The sequence below is a fragment of the Mandrillus leucophaeus genome, unplaced genomic scaffold (genome assembly GCF_000951045.1).
Source record: "Mandrillus leucophaeus isolate KB7577 unplaced genomic scaffold, Mleu.le_1.0 Scaffold401, whole genome shotgun sequence".
NCBI lineage: Eukaryota > Metazoa > Chordata > Mammalia > Primates > Cercopithecidae > Mandrillus > Mandrillus leucophaeus.
In genome coordinates this window covers 726682-745212 of record NW_012104266.1, presented here as the reverse complement: position 1 = coordinate 745212, position 18531 = coordinate 726682, and the positions used below count along the sequence as shown (strand labels likewise).

Here is an 18531-nt window from a genome sequence, read left to right as displayed (position 1 = left end):
TCCACGGGGTTGGATCTGGAGCCTATATCTACTGAGGTGGACTTCTTGATTGGGTCTGAAGGATTGGGTTTGGAGCCTGTATCCAGTGGGGCTGGCCTGAAGTTTAGGTCCCCATTGGCTGACCAAACACTAAAGTGGGCCTTGAGCCTGAATCTGCAAGAGCCAGCCAGGTACTGGAATGGCCCTTGTGCCTGGGTCCCCTGGGTTAGGCTTGGAGCCTGAGTCTGTAGGGGTTGGCCTGGCACTGGGGTGGGCCTCAAGCCTGAGGACTAGGGCAGGCCTCAGTCCTAGGTCAATGGGTGCTGGCCTGGAACCTCGGTTTGTAGGAGTGGTTTTGGAGCCTCAGTCCATGGGGGCTAGCCTGGCACCTGGGTCTACTGGGGTGGTCCTAGACCCTTGGCCTACTGCAGCAGGCCTGAACCCTGGGTCTACTGGAACTTTGGGCCACTGAGACAGTCCTAGAGCCTGGAGCTGGCCTGGTTTTGGGGCAGATGTGGAGCCTCGGGCCATAAGGACTGGCCTGAAACCTGGGATTGTGGGTACTAAATTGCTATTTGGAGACACACTGGCTGGCCTAGAGTGTGAGGCTGTGTGGATCTGCCTGGGGCCTGGGTCTGTGGGGTTCAACCTGGAGGATGGGTGTGTGTGTGCTAGCCTGGAGGCTAGGTCTGTGAGATCTGACCTGGGTCCTGGAGCTGCGGGAGCTGTCCTGGAACCTGGCTGCATAGGGGAAGTGCTGAAGCCTTGATCCATGGGGAACAGCCCAGCCCTAGGGTATATTTGAATTGGCTTGGACCCTTGGTCTGCTGGAGCAGACTTGGACCCTGGCTCCACTGGAGTGTGGAGTGACACAAGCAGGCGTGAAGACTGTGTTCATGAGTGCCAGCTCCGTACCTGTGGCCAGTGGTACAGACCTGGTATTGGGGCAGGCCTGCAGCCTAGGCTGTGTGGGCTGACCTAGCTCTGAGGTGGTCTGAAAACCTGGAGTATGCCTGGATCCTGGGGACTGCAGGGGCTGGCCTGGCACTGAGTAGGCCTGGGTCCTATATCTACAAGGACCAGCCTAGAGGCTGAGTCCATGGGTGCTGACCTGATGACTAGGGCTGTGGGGCTGGCCTAGTGCTGAGGCAGACCTGAAGCCTGGGGCTATGGGGGATCCAGCTTCCTAATGGCAGCAATCTGGTGCCTGGAACTACTGATGTCAGCCTCGTCCTAGGGATGGAGGCTGCGACTAAAGCCTGAGTCTGTTAGGACTGCTATGGCACTGGGACAGGTCCAAAGCCTGGGGATAATGGGTCTGGTCCAGCACTGGGGCCAGTCTGGAGCCTGAATCTGCTGGGGTTGGCCTGGTGATGTGGCAGTCCTAGAGACCAAGTCCTTCGGGCAGGTCTGGAGCTGGGTCTGCAGGATATGACCTGGAGTCCGGGGCCATGGGAGCCTGCCCAGTGATGAGTTTTACTGCCGCCAGCCCATTGTTGTGGTCTGAGGTAAATTCCAGTACTCACTTTCCTCTTCTTCCCCTAAGTGGAGGGTATCTGTCTTCATGCTTTATGGCCTGGGGTTGGGGGAGGGGTGACATGGGTATTAAAAAGCTGCTGTTTCTACACTCTTCAATGCATCTTTTCTATTTCTGTGCCACAGCCAGCTGCTGAAATCTCTCACCTAGTTTCCTTAGCTCTTGTGGAGGTATTTCCATGTGTGGATAGTTGTTCAAATTGATGTTCTTGTGGGGAATGAGCGCTGGAAAGTCCTATTCCGCCATCTTGTTGATGTTTAGTGGACACAAGCTCTTTATCAGACATGTATTTTGCAGATTTTTTCTTTTTGTTAACACTATCTTTCATGAACAGAAGTTTTAAATTTTGACATAGTCCTATTTATTTTTCTTCTTTTATAAATTGTGCTTTTGCCATTGTATTTGAGAAATCTTTACCTAGTGCAAAGTGACAGAAAATATCTCATGTTTTCTTCAAGAAATTTTACAATTTTAGATTTACATTTATGTCTATGAACCATTTTTAGTTAATTTTTGTATTTGGCTCAAGGTATGGATTGAAATTTTTTTTTTTTTTTTGCACACAACTATCCAATTGTTCCAGCATCATTTGTTTAACAAACTATTCTTTCTCGATTAAATTGCCTTTGTGCCTTTATCAGAAATTAGTTGTCATATATGTGTGGATCTCTTTCTGGACTCTATTCCATTCCGTTCTTCTATTCATCCATCCTTACACTATTCCCATACTGTCTTTATTAGTGTAACTATGTAATAAATTTGAAGTCAACTTTAATAGATCCATCCTTACACTATTCCCATACTGTCTTTATTAGTGTAACTATGTAATAAATTTGAAGTCAACTTTAATAGGTCTATCCTTACACTATTCCCATACTGTTTTTATTAGTGTAGCTATGTAATAAATTTGAACTCCAACTTTGTTCTCTTTTCTAATTGTTTTGGATAGCCAAAACAATTCCAAGGCCTTTGTATATCTATATGAATTTTGGAATCATTATTTTAAGTTTTGCATAAATGAATTTTGATTGGGATTACATTGAATCTATAGATCAGCTTTGGGGATAACTGACATCTTAATGACGTTGCTGAGTCTTCCAAACCATGAGTAACTTACATACCTCCATTTATTTAGGTCTTTAATTTCTCTCAGCAATGTTTTCTACTTTTCATTGTACCTGTCTTGTGCATCTTTTGTCAGATTTATCCCTAAGTACACTATATTTTATGCTATCTTAAATGGCATTTTTAAAAAATTTTGGTTTCCGATTGCTTATTGGTGATATGTAGAAATACAAATGATTTCTTGTATATTGATCTTATATCCTACAACTTTGGTAAACTCACTTCTTAGTTGCAGTACAGTACCTTCCCTGTAGATTCCATCAGATTTTATTTTATTTTTGTTTTGTTTTGTTTGTTTGTTTTTGAGACCTGTTCTGTTTCGAGACCTGTTCTGTCGCCCAGGCTGGAGTGCGGTGGCGCGATCTCGGCTCACTGGAATCTCCACCTCCTGGGTTCAAGTGATTCTTGTACCTCAGCCTCCCAAGAAACTGGGATTACAGGCATGCACCACCACGCCTGGCTAATTTTTGTATTTTTAGTAGAAATGGGGTTTCATCACGTTGGCCAGGCTGGTCTCGAACTCCTGGCCTCAAGGAACCCTCCCACCTCGGCCTCCCAAAGTGCTGGGATTGCAGGCATGAGCTACTGCACCAGCCCCATCAGATTTTCTAAATAGACAATAATGTTGCCTGTGGGTAAAGATAATTTCACTTATTTTTCAATCTGGGTGCAATTTATATTTTTCTTGCTTTGTTGCTCTTGTTAGATTCTCCAGTAAAATTTGAATAAAACTGATGAGAATGGACATCCTTATCTTTTTCCTGATTTTAGGGGGAAAGCATTGAGTCTTCCACCAGTAAATATGTTAGCTGTAGGTTTTTCACAGATATCCTTTATCAGGTTGAGGGAGTTCCATTTGGTGGTGGGAGGGGTAAGGAATGGATGTTGAATTTGGTTGTATGGTTTTCTGTATCTGTTGAAATGATCAATTTTTAAAAAATTTGTTAATATAGTCAGTTATATTAATTGATTTTCAAATGTCAAACCAATGCTGTATTTCTGGAACAAGCCCCACTTGATCATGATGTATACTCCTTTTTATATAATTTGATTTGCTAATGGTTTGTTTAGAATATGTGTATCTATGTTCATGAATGAAAATGGTCTGTAGTTTTATATTCCTGTAATGATTTTTGTTTTGCTATCAGAGTAATACTGACTTCATAGGATGAATTGGGAAGTATATTCTCCTTTTCAGTTTTCTGAAAGAGTTTGTGTTGAATTGATATTATTTCTTCCTCAAATGTTTTTGGTAGATTTCACCAGTGAAGCCATCTGGGACTGGAGTTTTCTTTATGGAAAGGTTTTTAATTATACATTAAATGTATTTAATAGATACAGGGCTATTCAAGTTATCTATTATTTATTGATTTAGCTTTGGTGGTTTGTGTCTTTCAAAAATTTGTTTCATCTAAGTTGTTGAAATTATGGGCCTAAAGTTGTTCATAATATCCCCCATATTATCCTTTTAACATATGTAAAACTTACAGTGGTGTCACCTTTCTTATTCCTGATATTTGAAATTTATGTCTTCTGTATTTTTCTTCCTGGTCAGTGTAACTAGAGGATCAATCAATGTAGAAGGTAAATTTTATTGATCTTCTCAAAGAACCCAGCTTTTGGTTTTACTAATTTTTCTCTATCAGTTTTTTGTTGTTGTTGTTGGTTTTGTTTCTTTTTTTGATAGAGTCTCAAAAAAAACAAACACAACTCACTACAGCCTTGGCCTCCCAGGCTCAGTTTATCCTCCTGCCTCATCCTCCCGAGTAGCTGGGACCACAGGTGCATGCCACTACACCTAGCTCATTTTTAAATTTTTTTGTAGAGAGAGGGTCTCACCATGTTGCCCAGGCTGGTCTCAAACTCCAGGGCTCAAACGATTCTCCTACCTTGGCCTCTATTGTTTTTATCTGATTTCTATTTAATTTATTTACATTCTTATCTTTATCATATCCTTTCTTCTGCTTTCTTTGAGTTCCATTTGCTCTTCTTTTTCCTATTTCCAAAAGTGAACACTGAGGTCATTGATTTAAGACCTTTATTCTGGTCTATCTGGACAGTTAATGCTACAAATTATCATCTAATTACTGCTTTAGTGACGATACACAAATTTTGATATGTGATGTTTTCATTTTAATTCAGTTCAAAATACTTTCCAATTTAACTTTTGATTCCTTTTTAAACTTGTGGATTAGTTAGATGTGTTACTTATTTTCCAAATATTTGCAGATTTTCCAGAGAACATTCTTCTGTTGATTTTTAATTTCATTTCATTGTAGTCAAAGATTATACTTTGTATGACTTTAATCCTTTTAAATATATTGAGACTTGTTCTAGGGCCCAGAATATTGTTTTTCTTGGTAAATATTTCATGTGCGCTTGAGAGGAATGTACATTTTGCTGGTGTCGGGTTGAGTGTTATAAATGTTAGTCACATCAAGTTGATTTAGTGTTAAGTGTACTGAATCCTTGCTGATTTTCTGTGCTATCAGTTATTGAGAGAGGATATTGAAATCTTTGACTATAACTGTGGATTTGTTCATTTCTTCTTGCAGTTCTACCAGCTTTTGCTTCTTATATTTTGAAATTTTATTGGGTGCATAAGCATCTAGAGTTATGTCCTCATGATAAACTGATTCCTTTATTGTCTTGAAATAACCTTTTATTGCCAATAATATTCTTTGCTCTGAAATTCGCTTTATCTGATATTAATATAGCCACTCCAACTTTCTTTTGATTACCTTCACTTTAGTGTATATTATCCCATCCTCTTCTTTCAATCAATTTTGTTTTTATATTTCAAGTGTATTTCTTGTAGGGGGCATATATTTAAAAGTTGTGTTTTGTTTTGTTTTCAGTCTTACTATCTCTGCCTTTTAATTGGTCATTTGGTCATTTATATTTAGCATAGTTATTGATACACTTAGATTTAAATTTAGCATCTTATTAATTATCTTCTGTTTGTCCCATTTGTTCTTTTTCCTTTTTTCTGCTTTATTTTGGATTAATTGAATTTTTATGATTACATTTATCTCCCTTTTTGCTTATTAATTTGAACAAATATTTATTTGTCTATAGTACACACATTTAACTTGTCGTATTCCACCTTTAAGAATATAATGGAATACAACACACAGCTACTCAATTTTTTATTTTATTTTGTATTATATTTCAAATTATGGATGTACCAAAGTGTGTTTAGCCCATTCATTATGATGGAATTTAGGCTGATTTCATATTTTACTCTTACAAACAATGCTGGATGAACATCTTTATGTATATTTGTTTAATTTTGCAAATATATCCATAAGATAAATTCACAGAAGTGCAGTTGCCCAATTGGGCATTTTTCTGGTGTTCGAGTCCTCCTTGAAAGTTTAGCAACTCACATTACTTTAAGAATACTAATATTTTAAAGATATTAATGTTCTTAAAATAAGTTCCAAATTCATTGTGGCATAATTAACCATAGATATGTAATTTCTTTGATTAGAGTATATCATTTTTTAATTGTTTTCTTGTTTTTCAGCTTTGCAGGCAATAATTACTTTAGAGAATGTATTAACAGATGAAGAGTCCGAAGATAATGATCTAGTTGCAGAGAGAGGTTCACCTACCATGCTTCTAAGTTTAGCTGCCCAGTTTGCTCTAGAGGTAATTCATATGTATTCATCTACTCGATTTTTATCCCTTTTCCTTTTTGAAAGACAATTAATAGAATCATTATTAGTTAGACACAGGAGAGACCTTTACCATTTGTTTTGCCTCATACTTTCAGGCCAGACTTGGTTGCAGAACTGCTTTATTTCTTCTCATTTCGCTATAATGCAGACTAAAGTAAATGAAACAGTGAGGTAACAGAGTTGTGCTCAAAACAACATAAAAATAAACATAGCAAAACATTAATTTTTAAAAGAAACTCCAAATTCAAAATGCCATACCATGTCAATAAATAGCTATCTATATAGAAACTTATCTTTCTCATCAATTTAAACAAAATGGTTTAAATTTCTGTGAATCCTTTGAGTTCATAACCACAAAACAATGTTAGTTTAGAAGTAATAAATAATTGTATCCCTGTTTGTTACTTACAGAATTCTGGTTTTATTAATATATTGAATTAGGAAAAGCATAGTAGCATCTGTGGAGCTCTTAGACTAGGTTTGAATACTGGCTCTGCCATTTAATATGTGCTTAACTTCTTCAAGTCTTAATTTCATCCTTTGCAAAATAAAGATAATACCTATCTCCAGGATTGTTACGAAGATTGATTAAGATGGCTGAAAATGTAATTTATAAACTGTTAAGTTTATCTTCTTTTTAAAACTACTTTAAATAGGAAAACCATCTTCCTGATCAGAACTACAGTTCCATAATTCTTCCAGCAGCTCTCTTCGGCTTTCTACATCAAATGTATATTTATAAACCTTCCTTTAAAAAGATAATTGCCTTTGGGTTTCCTCTCTTTCATCTTCTTCCCCATTCTGCACAAATACATTCCATATCTGCATCTGCCAAATACTTTTCTTCCTTCAGGAGTTCTATTACCCTACTCATTGACATCAAAATACGTATCATTCAAACTGTATTTAGCAACTACTTTGGGCAAGATATTGGGCTAGATGCTAGAAATATGTTCCTCCAGGATCTCACAAGTCAATTTGAACAGACAAGCCATGCATTAGGAAAGTAAGTTTACAGAATATAGAATTCTATGTAAGTATATAGAATAAAGACCAAATAGCTAATGTATATGTTAAAAGTTACCAAAATTCAGAGTAGGAAGAGAGCACTGAGAACCAGAATTGATTTGGGAAGTCTCTACAGTGGAAGGAAACCTTAAGTTGGGTTTTGGAAAGGGTGGCATTTACGTAAGTAAGAATGTTTTTTAAAGGAAGGGATGGTATAAACAAGACATGGAGAAAGGAATGTAATTGGTTTGAGAGACACAGTGTTTGGTTAAAGTGATGGAGGGCTTATGTTTCCACCATTCCAGATGTTTTACCTGATGTAATAGTGGCTTTTTTTTTTTTTTTTTTGGACAAAGTCTCGCTCTGTCACCCAGGCTGGAGTGCAGTGGCGTAATCTCAGCTCACTGTAGCCTCTGCTCCCCAGGGTCAAGCGATTTTTGTGCCTCAGCCTCCCAAGTAACTGGGATTACAGGTGTGCGCCAGCCACACCTGGCTGATTTTTGTATTTTTAGTAGAGGCAAGGTTTCACCATGTTGCCCAGGCTGGTCTGGAACTCCTGGCCTTAAGTGATCTGCCCACCTCAGCCTCCCAAAGTGCTGGGATTACAGGTGTGAGCCACTGCGCCCGCCATGACTTTTATTATTATGTTGATACTATAGGGGAGGAATATGAGATAATGTAGAAGAAGTAGCTGTGACAAGATGATATATACATTTTATTCTCTAAACAATAAGAAAATATTGATGGTAATTTGTGTAAAAGTAGTGCTTTAGGAAAATAATTTGGGTTGTGCATGGGGAAATGAATGGGGAGAAATTATACGTAGGACAGAATGGGAGACGGTGATAATAATCCAGTTTTAAAATAATGAGAGTCTAGACAAGGGAGTGAGAGTGGGGTATGAAGCAGGCAAAACATTGCTTTCTCTTCTTTTAAAATAAGCTACCTTATCTTTAAATCCCTTTACAAAATTCATTCCCCCACCTTCCAAGAGAAAATGTGGATATTCTAGGTTCTGAAAACTGAAGCAGTCAGGAAGAGAACTTCCACAGATTCCTACTACCACCTCTACTCGCACACCAGCAATCACACCACATAGTCTGTCTTCTCAACTGCCACCATAGATGAGCTATCATGTTCCTTCCTAAAGCCAGTCTCTAAGCTTACACACTTGTTTCTATCACCTCTTGCCTTTTTCTCACTCACTTTGTCAACTTTTTATTCTCTTACTGATTTATTCCCATCAGCATATGAACATGCTCATTTATCCCATATCAAACAAACAAAAAGGAAGAAAACCTCTTGACCTTCCTTCTCTCACCAACTACTCCCCAATTTCTCTTCTTCCCTTTGTAGTTAAACTCCTCTAAAGATTTGTCTATATTTACTGTCTCCAATTCTCTCTTGAGCTTACTCTAATCAGGCGTTTGCACCACCACTCTAACAAAACTGCTTTTGTCAAGGTCACCAATGACCTCTTTATTGTAAATTGCAGTGGTTAATTCTCAGTCCTCATTGTATTTGACCTGTCAGCAACATTCAATGCAGTTGATCACTCTTTCCTCCCTGAAACACAGTCGGCTTCCAGGACACCACATTATCCTTATTTTTATCCTACCTCGTGAGTCACTCTTTCTTTCTCCTTTGCTAGTTCCTCTTTTCTTCTCAACCATTCTCAGTCTCAAATTCTGAGCTCAGGAGAGGAGGTATTAGGGAGTTGAGAAGAAGGGATAAGGTATTAACTATTCATCCAGGAAAGTAAGAAAGTGAATGACTACGGAAGTGTGATATGCTTGCCAGTAGCACTAAGGCTATTTGATGAAGTTTTAAAATAAAACAAGTAGTTGTATGTATTTTTTTTCTGGCCACATTCAGCTGAATGGATGTAAGCACCAAAATCAGTAGAAAGTTGGACTTAATCAAAGTTGGGGTTTTGCCAGATGAATACAATAAAGCAAAAGAAGGGCAGGAAAATCAAGGAACAAGGGAGTGGTTATAATTAGTCTCCATGGAATTTAAACTGGGTATGCAGTAGAACATCAAGGAGATGAGGGACAGTGAAAAACTGGCGGCATCAGTGGGTTGGGGGTCTTACTGCAGTTGAAGGATTGCTGGAGTCAGGATAATAGAGGTATCAAGTTGGAAAGGTAAGAGACGGTAGACAGAAAGTAGAATATGTGAAAGTAAGAACTGGGGTGGAGAACTAGGGGGAGGGAGGGAGACACCTAGGGCACAAAACTTAAGGAGGAACCTATTATCTGGGTGGTACAAGTAAAGGCTTGGTACTTGTACAACACTGAGAGCCTCCTTAAATTTTTCACCCTAGGTGCTTCACTCACCTCACCTGCCCCACCCTAGTCCTAGCCCTGACTGAGAGTATGAAATGATTGCAATTGTTAGTAATGGCAGAGTCTAGTGAATGACTGTGGGAGTGAACGGCTAAGGTAATTGTTAGAGTAAAATTTCAGGAACCAGGAAACTAGAATATTGGGAGGATCCTCTACCTATATATTGAAAATGCCTAAAATATGCCACGTGTGGTGGCTCACGCCTGTAATCCCAGTACTTTGGGAGGCTGAGGTGGGTGGATCACCTGAGGTCAGGAGTTTGAGACCAGCCTCGCCAACATGGTGAAACCCCATCACTAAAAAAACTACAAAAATTAGAAGAAAATGCCAAAAATTAAGACAGGAGCAGTTTTGGGAAAATATAACTGAGCAATAAGTAAGTCACCAAAAAATGAGAAGAAATGACCTGGGAGCTAGTAGGCCACAGCAACAATGAAGGGTAGTGGGTGATATAGTCTGGTTATAGGAAATTCAAAGTTGAGGATTTTAGGGAATAGAATGGGAGAATAATTTTAAAATGGCAATGAAGAGCAAGAAAGACACCTACTCCATCTCCAGGCCTATGGGTAAGCTAGTGAGAGCAAAAACAGCCACCACTTAAGAGGGCTTCAGTGGAAGCAGCATCCTTGGCAGAAACCTAGATTTCCATTAGAGCAAGAATGTGGAGGAAACTTCTAGGGAAGAGGTTGCTGGTAGAGGAGATTTTGCTGAGAGTGGACTGAATTTCAGAGAGCATAGTGGAATGGTTGGAGGAGTGGGGGAGAGATAGAAAAAGAGGACAGAAGAGGGGATATATGGAGACCTTTGAGAATAGAGTGCTGGAAATGAGGGTGACCTGACAATCTGGATTTCTTTTGTTTACTGCTAATAAGTGGGGGATAAAGAGCACAATAAGATTAGTCCTAGTGGACTAAGGGTAGTATTGGCAAGTATTGAGTGTTTGTGAATAGGGAGGATTCAGTTTCTGGGGCTAATACAAATGTGTTCTGTTTTTGTCAGTGAATTGTATCTTCATTCTACTATCTTGCAGTAGCTTTTTTGAGAATGCAAAAGGAACATGTTTAGATATTTGTCTTATCTTTAATGAACAGGAATATAGACAACATTTTTCAGTATCACTTTGAGATGTAATTTAACATATTATATTTGTTCTTTTTAGAATGGACAACAAATTGTGGCAGAAAAAGCTTTGGAATATTTAGCTCAACATTCAGAAGACCAGGAACAAGTTCTTACAGCTGTAAAGTAAGTAACCTACATCCTGTGGAAGAGAAAGTATTTCCTCTGCTCATCTTGCTCTTGGTCAATATAGTTTGCCAAAATCATGCTGTTGAGATCAAGGAAACTTTTGCATAAAATAGCGAAGCAGAGGAGGGTGAGGTTGGGACTTGATAAGTACTTAATGGTATGACTGAGAAAATGCCACTGTGAGACATGAGAAACCAGCAGGATTCTAGAGTGGTTCTCCTGTTGGTCAGTTACACTTGAGGCCACATTTCCAAAAGGGAAATGGAGTCACATAAATAAAAGAGTCAGAGGAGTCTTGAGATACTTTCATCCCTTCAGTAAGGTAAATATTTAAAAATCATTCAGGACAGATAGTATTTTTTAAAGCTTTTTAGGTTTTAAAACTTTACCAACTACCTTATTTTGTCAGTTTGCCATTATGCTGCCAGATCCCTTCAAAGAATAGTGATCCCAGTTTGAGACCCAAAGGCCAGTTCCAGTTCCTTTACAGAAAGAAAAATATAAAGACTGATTTACCATACCTGATGTTCTAGCCGGTGTTTTTGAGCAATGATATAAACTGTGGAACCATTTAAGAATTTGTTATAAGCAACGCTTTTGTTTTAAAATTCTTTTATTAAATTCCTCTTTCAAAAGGATAAAATTGGTATGTTTTCATTGCAACTGTTAAAACAATAATATATATATATATATATAAAAATAAAATAAAATTAATCTCCCCTTTACCCTCTCTTTTCTCACTTCTCCCTCCCAGAGTAATCAAGGTTAGTAACTTGGTATGTATTCATTCACACGTTTCTTCCTAAGAATCACTTCCAATATTACTCTGTCATACAGGTGTTTGCTTCGTGTTGTTCTTCCAAAAATTGCTGAAATGCCGGAATCTGAAGATAAGTGAGTTATTCCAACAAAAATGATGTATTCTCCATTAGACAAATTATAGTAACTTACAATATAAATCGTATATTAAAAGATACTTCGTGTAGTGGGTAAGATCAATACAGGTTTGGGGCCAGTCTTCCTGGGTTCATATCCTGGCTCTACTACTTATCAGATGTGTAACCTTGAGCGAGTTTCTTAACGTCTCTGGCCTTCAGTTTCCCCATCCATAAAGTGGGAAAAATAATAATACCTATGTCATTGGGTTGCTGTGATGACTCAGTGAGTTAAAACATCTAAAAGGCAAAAGACTTATGTGATCTGCAGAGAAACCAGAGTATAAGTTAATACATGTAAAACATTTAGAGTGTCAGGAACTTAATAAGCCTTCAATAATATTATCTATGATAGAATTATGATATTGCATCTGTTCCCCCTTTCTTACAGATGACTCAAATATAGACATATCTTTTACTTTCCCACAGAACATACAACCTGGATGGCTTGTTGGTTATGATTCTCTATCAGGTCATCTGAGAGTATTCAAATGTATTTCTGTGCACAATATCTTTGGAATAAGATATTAAAACGTAACAATTCATTGAAGACTTTGGTCACCAATTTTTCATTCACAAAACTCACTACCTCCTGATTATTTGAAAGAAAACTCTACTCAGAGTGTTGATTAGGGATAACTTTCAGAGAAATATCACCCATCTCTGCATTCTCTTCTTAGACAAGAAGTCTGTAATAGTTCCTTCTACTTCACCAGAGGCAATATATTTTTTCAAATAAATTCTTTTGGAAATATCTTTGACTGAGATAACATAGGACAGATACTTATAACTGTCATTTTTGTAATGCAAATTTTACCCAATTGCATATTATAAGTTTTGCCTTTTCTTTATAGGCTTCATAAATCCATTAGAAGGGAATACAAACAAACTTAAACAAAACAAAAGATGAAGCAATTGGAATTTTGTATAATGACCAAATATTTGCTGATACTAAGAAATTATTAACTTTTAAACATGATAATTGTAGTGTGGTTGGTTTTTTAAAAGATTGCTTATCTCTTACAGACACATCTTGAAATATGTATGGATGAAATAATATGATGTCTGGAATTTGCTTCAAAATAATATGGGAGAGGAAGAAGTGGGTGGAGGTATCAAGGAGATAAGATTGATGATGAGTTAATAATTATTGAAGCTGTGTGATAGGTGCATGAGGATTCATTATGCTTGTCTGTTAACATTTGGACATCTTTGAAGTTTTCAACAATAAGAAGCTTTTTTAAAAATGGACTAAACCATGATAGCTACTAGATTGTAAGAGTGCCTTGAGGGCTGGGACTATATTTGTATTTATCTTTGCATCACTGAAACCTAGGGCAGTATCTGACACATAATTGCCACTCAATTTATTTAAATGACTGAATATTAGTTATTTATAATATCTCTAGCACTGGACTTAAAGGTGCTACATATTCCTCATAATTGTGGCATACAGTCAAACCACACACATTAAAACCAATTGGGAAATGGGGTAAGGGAGGGAATCCTGTTTGAATTAATGAGAAATTACAAAACACTTTTAAATACATACCTTCACTGTTTTCAAGTAAATGTAGTGATAGAGAATATCCTCTAGCAATGTTTTCAGGTAGAGGTTAGAACCTGATTTAACAAATAGATTAGACTAACTTGTAAAAAAAAAAATATAAGCGCCTAATTCAATGAGAGGGCTCAAGAGAATTGAATTATAAGTTCAACTATTTCAATAAGTTTTGGTTTACCGTAGGCAATGGCAACTTCTTTAACTTCTCTAAGCTTTATTTTCCTCATCTGTAAAATTTTAAAAACTGGACTGGATAATTTTTATAGGCCTTTTCTGTTCCAAAATTCCTGTGGTTATAAATGAGCAGCATCTACCTAAGTACTAACAACTCATATGCTAAATTTTTTAAAAGCAGTTTTTCTCTAAATAGATTATACGTTCCTTTGTATGTCTTCATTCTTATTTGTACTGTATATTTTTATTAATGGACCCTTCCTAGATTATTTGATATGGAATCACCGAATTAAATAGTAAAGAAATCAACTTTAGCTCAGCTGAAATTCAAATTAATAAAATTTATTCTAAGAAGTTACTTTATATAAACCAGACTTCTAAGATTTATCCCTGAAAATTCTGCTACTTTTCCTGACCACAGTCTTTATATGTTAGACCCCTACTGATAAGGCTAGTCTTATAGTATGTTCTACCCTTCTTCCTGTAAACTTCTTTAGTTGAGTTTGCCAATACTTCCATATTCATTCCTTTGTCTGCTTTAAGTTTTTACTTCACTTTATTTTTTAATATTTTATTTGTATTTATATATTTATTTATTTTTTTATTTTGAGATGGAGTTTCACTCTTTCACCCAGGCTGGAGTGCAGTGGCGTGATCTTGGCTTATTGCAACCTCCACCTTCTGGTTTCAAGTGATTCTTCTGCCCCAGCCTCCTGAGTAGCTGGTACTACAGGCGTCCACCACCACACCCGGCTAATTTTTGTATTTTTAGTAGAGACGGAGTTTCACTATGTTGGCCAGGCTGATCTCAAACTCCTGACCTCATGATCCTCCCACCTCAGCCTCCCAAAGTGCTGGGATTACAGGTGTGAGCCACTGTGCTTGGCCCTAATATTTTATTTTTTTAGTTAAATTTTAGGTTCACAAAAAAACTAACAGGAGGCACTGAGATTCCCATATGTCCCCTCTCCCCACCACATGCATAGCCTCCTCCATTCCCCACCAGAGTGGTACAGTTATTACAATTGATGAAGCTACATTGACATATCATAATCACCTGAAGTCCATAATTTATATTAGGGTTCACTCCTGATGTTGTACATTCTATGGGTTTGAACAAAGGTATAATGGCATGTATGTATCATTACAATATCATACAGAGTATTTTCACTGCCCTAAAAATTCTCTGTGCTCCACCTATTCATTCCTCCTTCATCAACCCCTTACTGTCTCCATAGTTTCGTCTTTTCCAGAATGTCATACAGTTGGAATCATACAATATGTAGCCTTTTCACATTGGCTTCTTTCACTTAGTAATATGCATTTTAGGTTCCTCCATGTATTTTTGTGTCTTGATAGCACTGAATGATATTGTATTGTATGAATGTATCACATTTTATTTATCCATTCACCTCCTGAAGGGCACCTTGATTTCTTTGAAGTTTTGGCAATTGTGAATAAAGTTTCTGTAAACATTCATGTGCAGGTAACTTTTTAGCTCCTTTGGTAAATATTAATACCAAGGAGTGTGATTGCTAGATCATATGATAAGACTATGTATGTTTGGTTTGTGAGAAACTGGTAGACTGTCTTCCAAAGTGGCTGTACCCTTTTGCATTCCTTCCTGCCCCCAGTGAATAAGAGTCCCTGTTGCTGTGTGTCCTCACCAGCATTTGGTGTCGTCAGTGTTTGCGATTTTGGCCATTCTAATAGGTATGCAGTGGTAACTCATTGTTTTATTTTGCATTTTTCTGATGATGTATGATTTGGAGCATCTTTTTTATGTGTATTTGTCATCGTATATCTTCTTTGGTAAGATTTCTGTTAAGGTCTTTGGCCCATTCTTTTCTCCCAAGGGTTTTAGGACCCTTGTGCCAGCAACCTCAGACCAAATACACTTCTAATTATACCACAGTATAATACCACAGTGTAAAGATCCCTGGTGCTTGACCACAGATCCCAAATACAACAAAAGGATCATAACAGTTAAAAGATACTGGCACATGGCTGGGCGTGGTGGCTCACGCCTGTAATCCCAGCACTTTGGGAGGCCGAGGCGGGCGGATCATGAGGTCAGGAGATTGAGACCATCCTGGCTAAAACAGTAAAACACTGTCTCTACTAAAAATGCAAAAAATTAACCGAGCATGGTGGCGAGCGCCTGTAGTCCCAGTTGCTCAGGAGGCTGAGGCAGGAGAATGGCATGAACCCAGGAGGCGGAGCTTGCAGTGAGCCGAGATCGCGCCAGGGTACTCCAGCCTGGGTGACAGAGTGAGACTCCATCTCAAAAAAAAAAAAAAGATACTGGCACAATACTGGAGTCCCATTCAGTCATTAATAATTTGTCCAGTCCATCATTATATCATGAAATTGTCTCCCAGGGCAAGGCCACTGAGGTTTCCAGGCTTCTGTTTGGTCAGATTCCAAAAGCAGGAGTGGTCTCCACAATATATGGCTTCACCTTTTCAGGCATCTGGTATAATTGAACTAAGAGACAATATCATCTTTTGCTTTGAGACTCTTTCAAGGTACTGATGTAATATTGGATTTCCCTTACTACATAACCCATTTGTTCATTTCTTACTCTCATCTACTATTCCTCCTTTTTTCTATTTATAACCAAACTTTTCCACATTTGAAAGAATATTAGGTGCTAGTCCAGATTACAGGCAGCACTACTAATCTAGTGAATGCCTCCTGCTCAGTCCATTCCCATTTATGTAAGGTAGGGTTTTATAGATAGAGAATTAGTGGACTATCTTGACCATTAAGCAATACAACTGCATTTACTTTTAACCCCAATTTTGCTAGATAGGGTAAAGACACAACCTGCCCCCATGAGGCCCTTAGGAATTCTGACATAAAAATTTAAAAATATAGTTAGGTTTCTTGCTTAGGAATCAGCCCTGTTTCCAACATTTGTAGTTGCAGCCATGGTTTTGCACATGTTTCATCAGGTAGGAAACAAAGTTGAGGTGATATGAGGAGGAAAGAAAGAAAGAAAATATTGTCATCATACCAGTGTCCTACACCCTGGGGAAGAATTGCAGTCATAGTAGCATCCTTCCCCAACTCCTCTTCCTCAGACTCAGCAGAAAAACAGAGGAGTCTATCTAGTGGGGACACTTCCTTAGCCCCATCCCCCAATATTGAGTGTGAACTTGTGAAGGCATGTAAGCCTATCCTTCATTCCTGTGTCTGCCCCCATTTTAGACAACCAATGTTTCAATTGCTTGTTCTGACTTCCCTTTCTAACTATTATTCTAAGGAGGATATAGCTCTGCCCATTGTTGGACATTATGGGTTGTAAAGTGTGTTTCTTGGTCTGAAAAAAATGTGACTCAGCAGCCCAAATTGGTGCAATATATTCTCTTCCAGTTCTTTTATTACATTCTGAGCATTTGCATCTACCACTGTGTAAGCAAAGGCCAATCCAGAGTTAGTGTCTATTCCTGTCGAAACTCATACCCTGGGGCTATCAGCATCAGTCTGACTTGCTAGCTGTGTTCAGGGCCTTCCCCCTGAGGAATCTGTCACATAGCCACCTTAAGTCTCTGTCTCTTTTGTTGAAAAACAGAACAGTTATTGGCATTTTGTGCTTCAGAAGGTACAAGAGGAATATGTCCAGGTTCAACTTCAGAGGGTACAAGAGGGATATGTCTAGGTTCAACCCATCTCTGTATTGCTGAGTCCCCAGATGCCCACTAATTTCATGGACCCAGGCGGCCGCCTCAAGGGAGCACACAGGGATATCCACTTGTTGATTCTCATCACCTTCCAAACCTGGAAGGGGATTCTTCTGATGGATATCAATATGCTCTACATTAATGCACCCCTCAGATTTCCATAGTGATTTTTCATAGAGTCATACACCATACAAACATCCTGTTAATGGGCCAGTTTTCCATTTCCCTTCTGTAAGACTACATGGCCAGGTCATTGGCCACTGCCAATGAGTCAGTCAAAACCCAAACCTAGGGGCTTTTACCGCTGTTCAATTCTTCCTTCACTGCTGGGAAAACAGCATGCAGTTCAGCCTGCTAAGATGATTTGTTTTTACCTTCCTTGATCAGATGGTAGCCTTCCAAACAGAATATTGTTTGTTCACCTTGGAACTGCCATCCATAAATTAAGCAGCTCCTTGTCAATCAGTTAAGAACTGTTTATAGGGCACTGTCCCAATGACAATAGAATCCAGCAGCTCTTCATGCGTTTCCAAAGTCAGTCCTAGGGGAAATGAGACTCTCTGCTCATGAGTACCTCCTCCTTGCATTCACAGGTAGCATGATCATGTATAAACCACTTCCATTTTATTATGGAGTTTTTCTGGGCACTGCCCTCCCCGTTAGAGTGTTTTTCCAATATCACCCAAGGCATTATGGGTATTTCAGGTTTCAGGATTATTTTCCTCCACCATCCTTCCCATCCTTCCAAGTCGCCAATGTCTATTTTATCCCTTTCTGTGTCCATGTATACACATTATTTAGCTCCCACTTAACACTTGAGAAGATGTGGCATTTGACTTTCTGCTTCTGAGTTATTTCACTTAAGATAATGGCCTCCAGCCGGGCGCGGTGGCTCAATCCTGTAATCCCAGCACTTTGGGAGGCCGAGATGGGTGGATCACGAGGTCAGGAGATCGAGACCATCCTGGCTAACACGGTGAAACCCCGTCTCTACTAAAAAATACAAAAAAAGAAAAACTAGCTGGGCGAGGTGGCGGGCGCCTGTAGTCCCAGCTACTCGGGAGGCTGAGGCAGGAGAATGGCGTAAACTCAGGAGGCGGAGCTTGCAGTGAGCTGAGATCCGGCCACTGCACTCCAGCCTGGGCAACACAGCGAGACTCCGTCTCAAAAAAAAAAAAAAAAAAAAAAGATAATGGCCTCCAGTTCTATCCATGCTTCTGCAAAATACATGATTTCATTCCTTT

General features: G+C 38.7%; 1 protein-coding gene across 2 annotated transcripts in view; it reads left to right on the top strand.

Annotated features, from left to right (window-relative positions):
• TEX11 (testis expressed 11) overlaps positions 1–18531 on the top strand; it is a 360505-nt gene that overhangs the window by 262264 nt on the left and 79710 nt on the right. For both annotated transcript variants that reach the window (XM_011992031.1, XM_011992030.1), the window contains 3 exons: positions 6171–6295; positions 10840–10925; positions 11766–11822. In XM_011992031.1, the coding sequence (XP_011847421.1) occupies positions 6171–6295; positions 10840–10925; positions 11766–11822 (268 nt within the window). The remainder of the gene's footprint in view (positions 1–6170; positions 6296–10839; positions 10926–11765; positions 11823–18531) is intronic.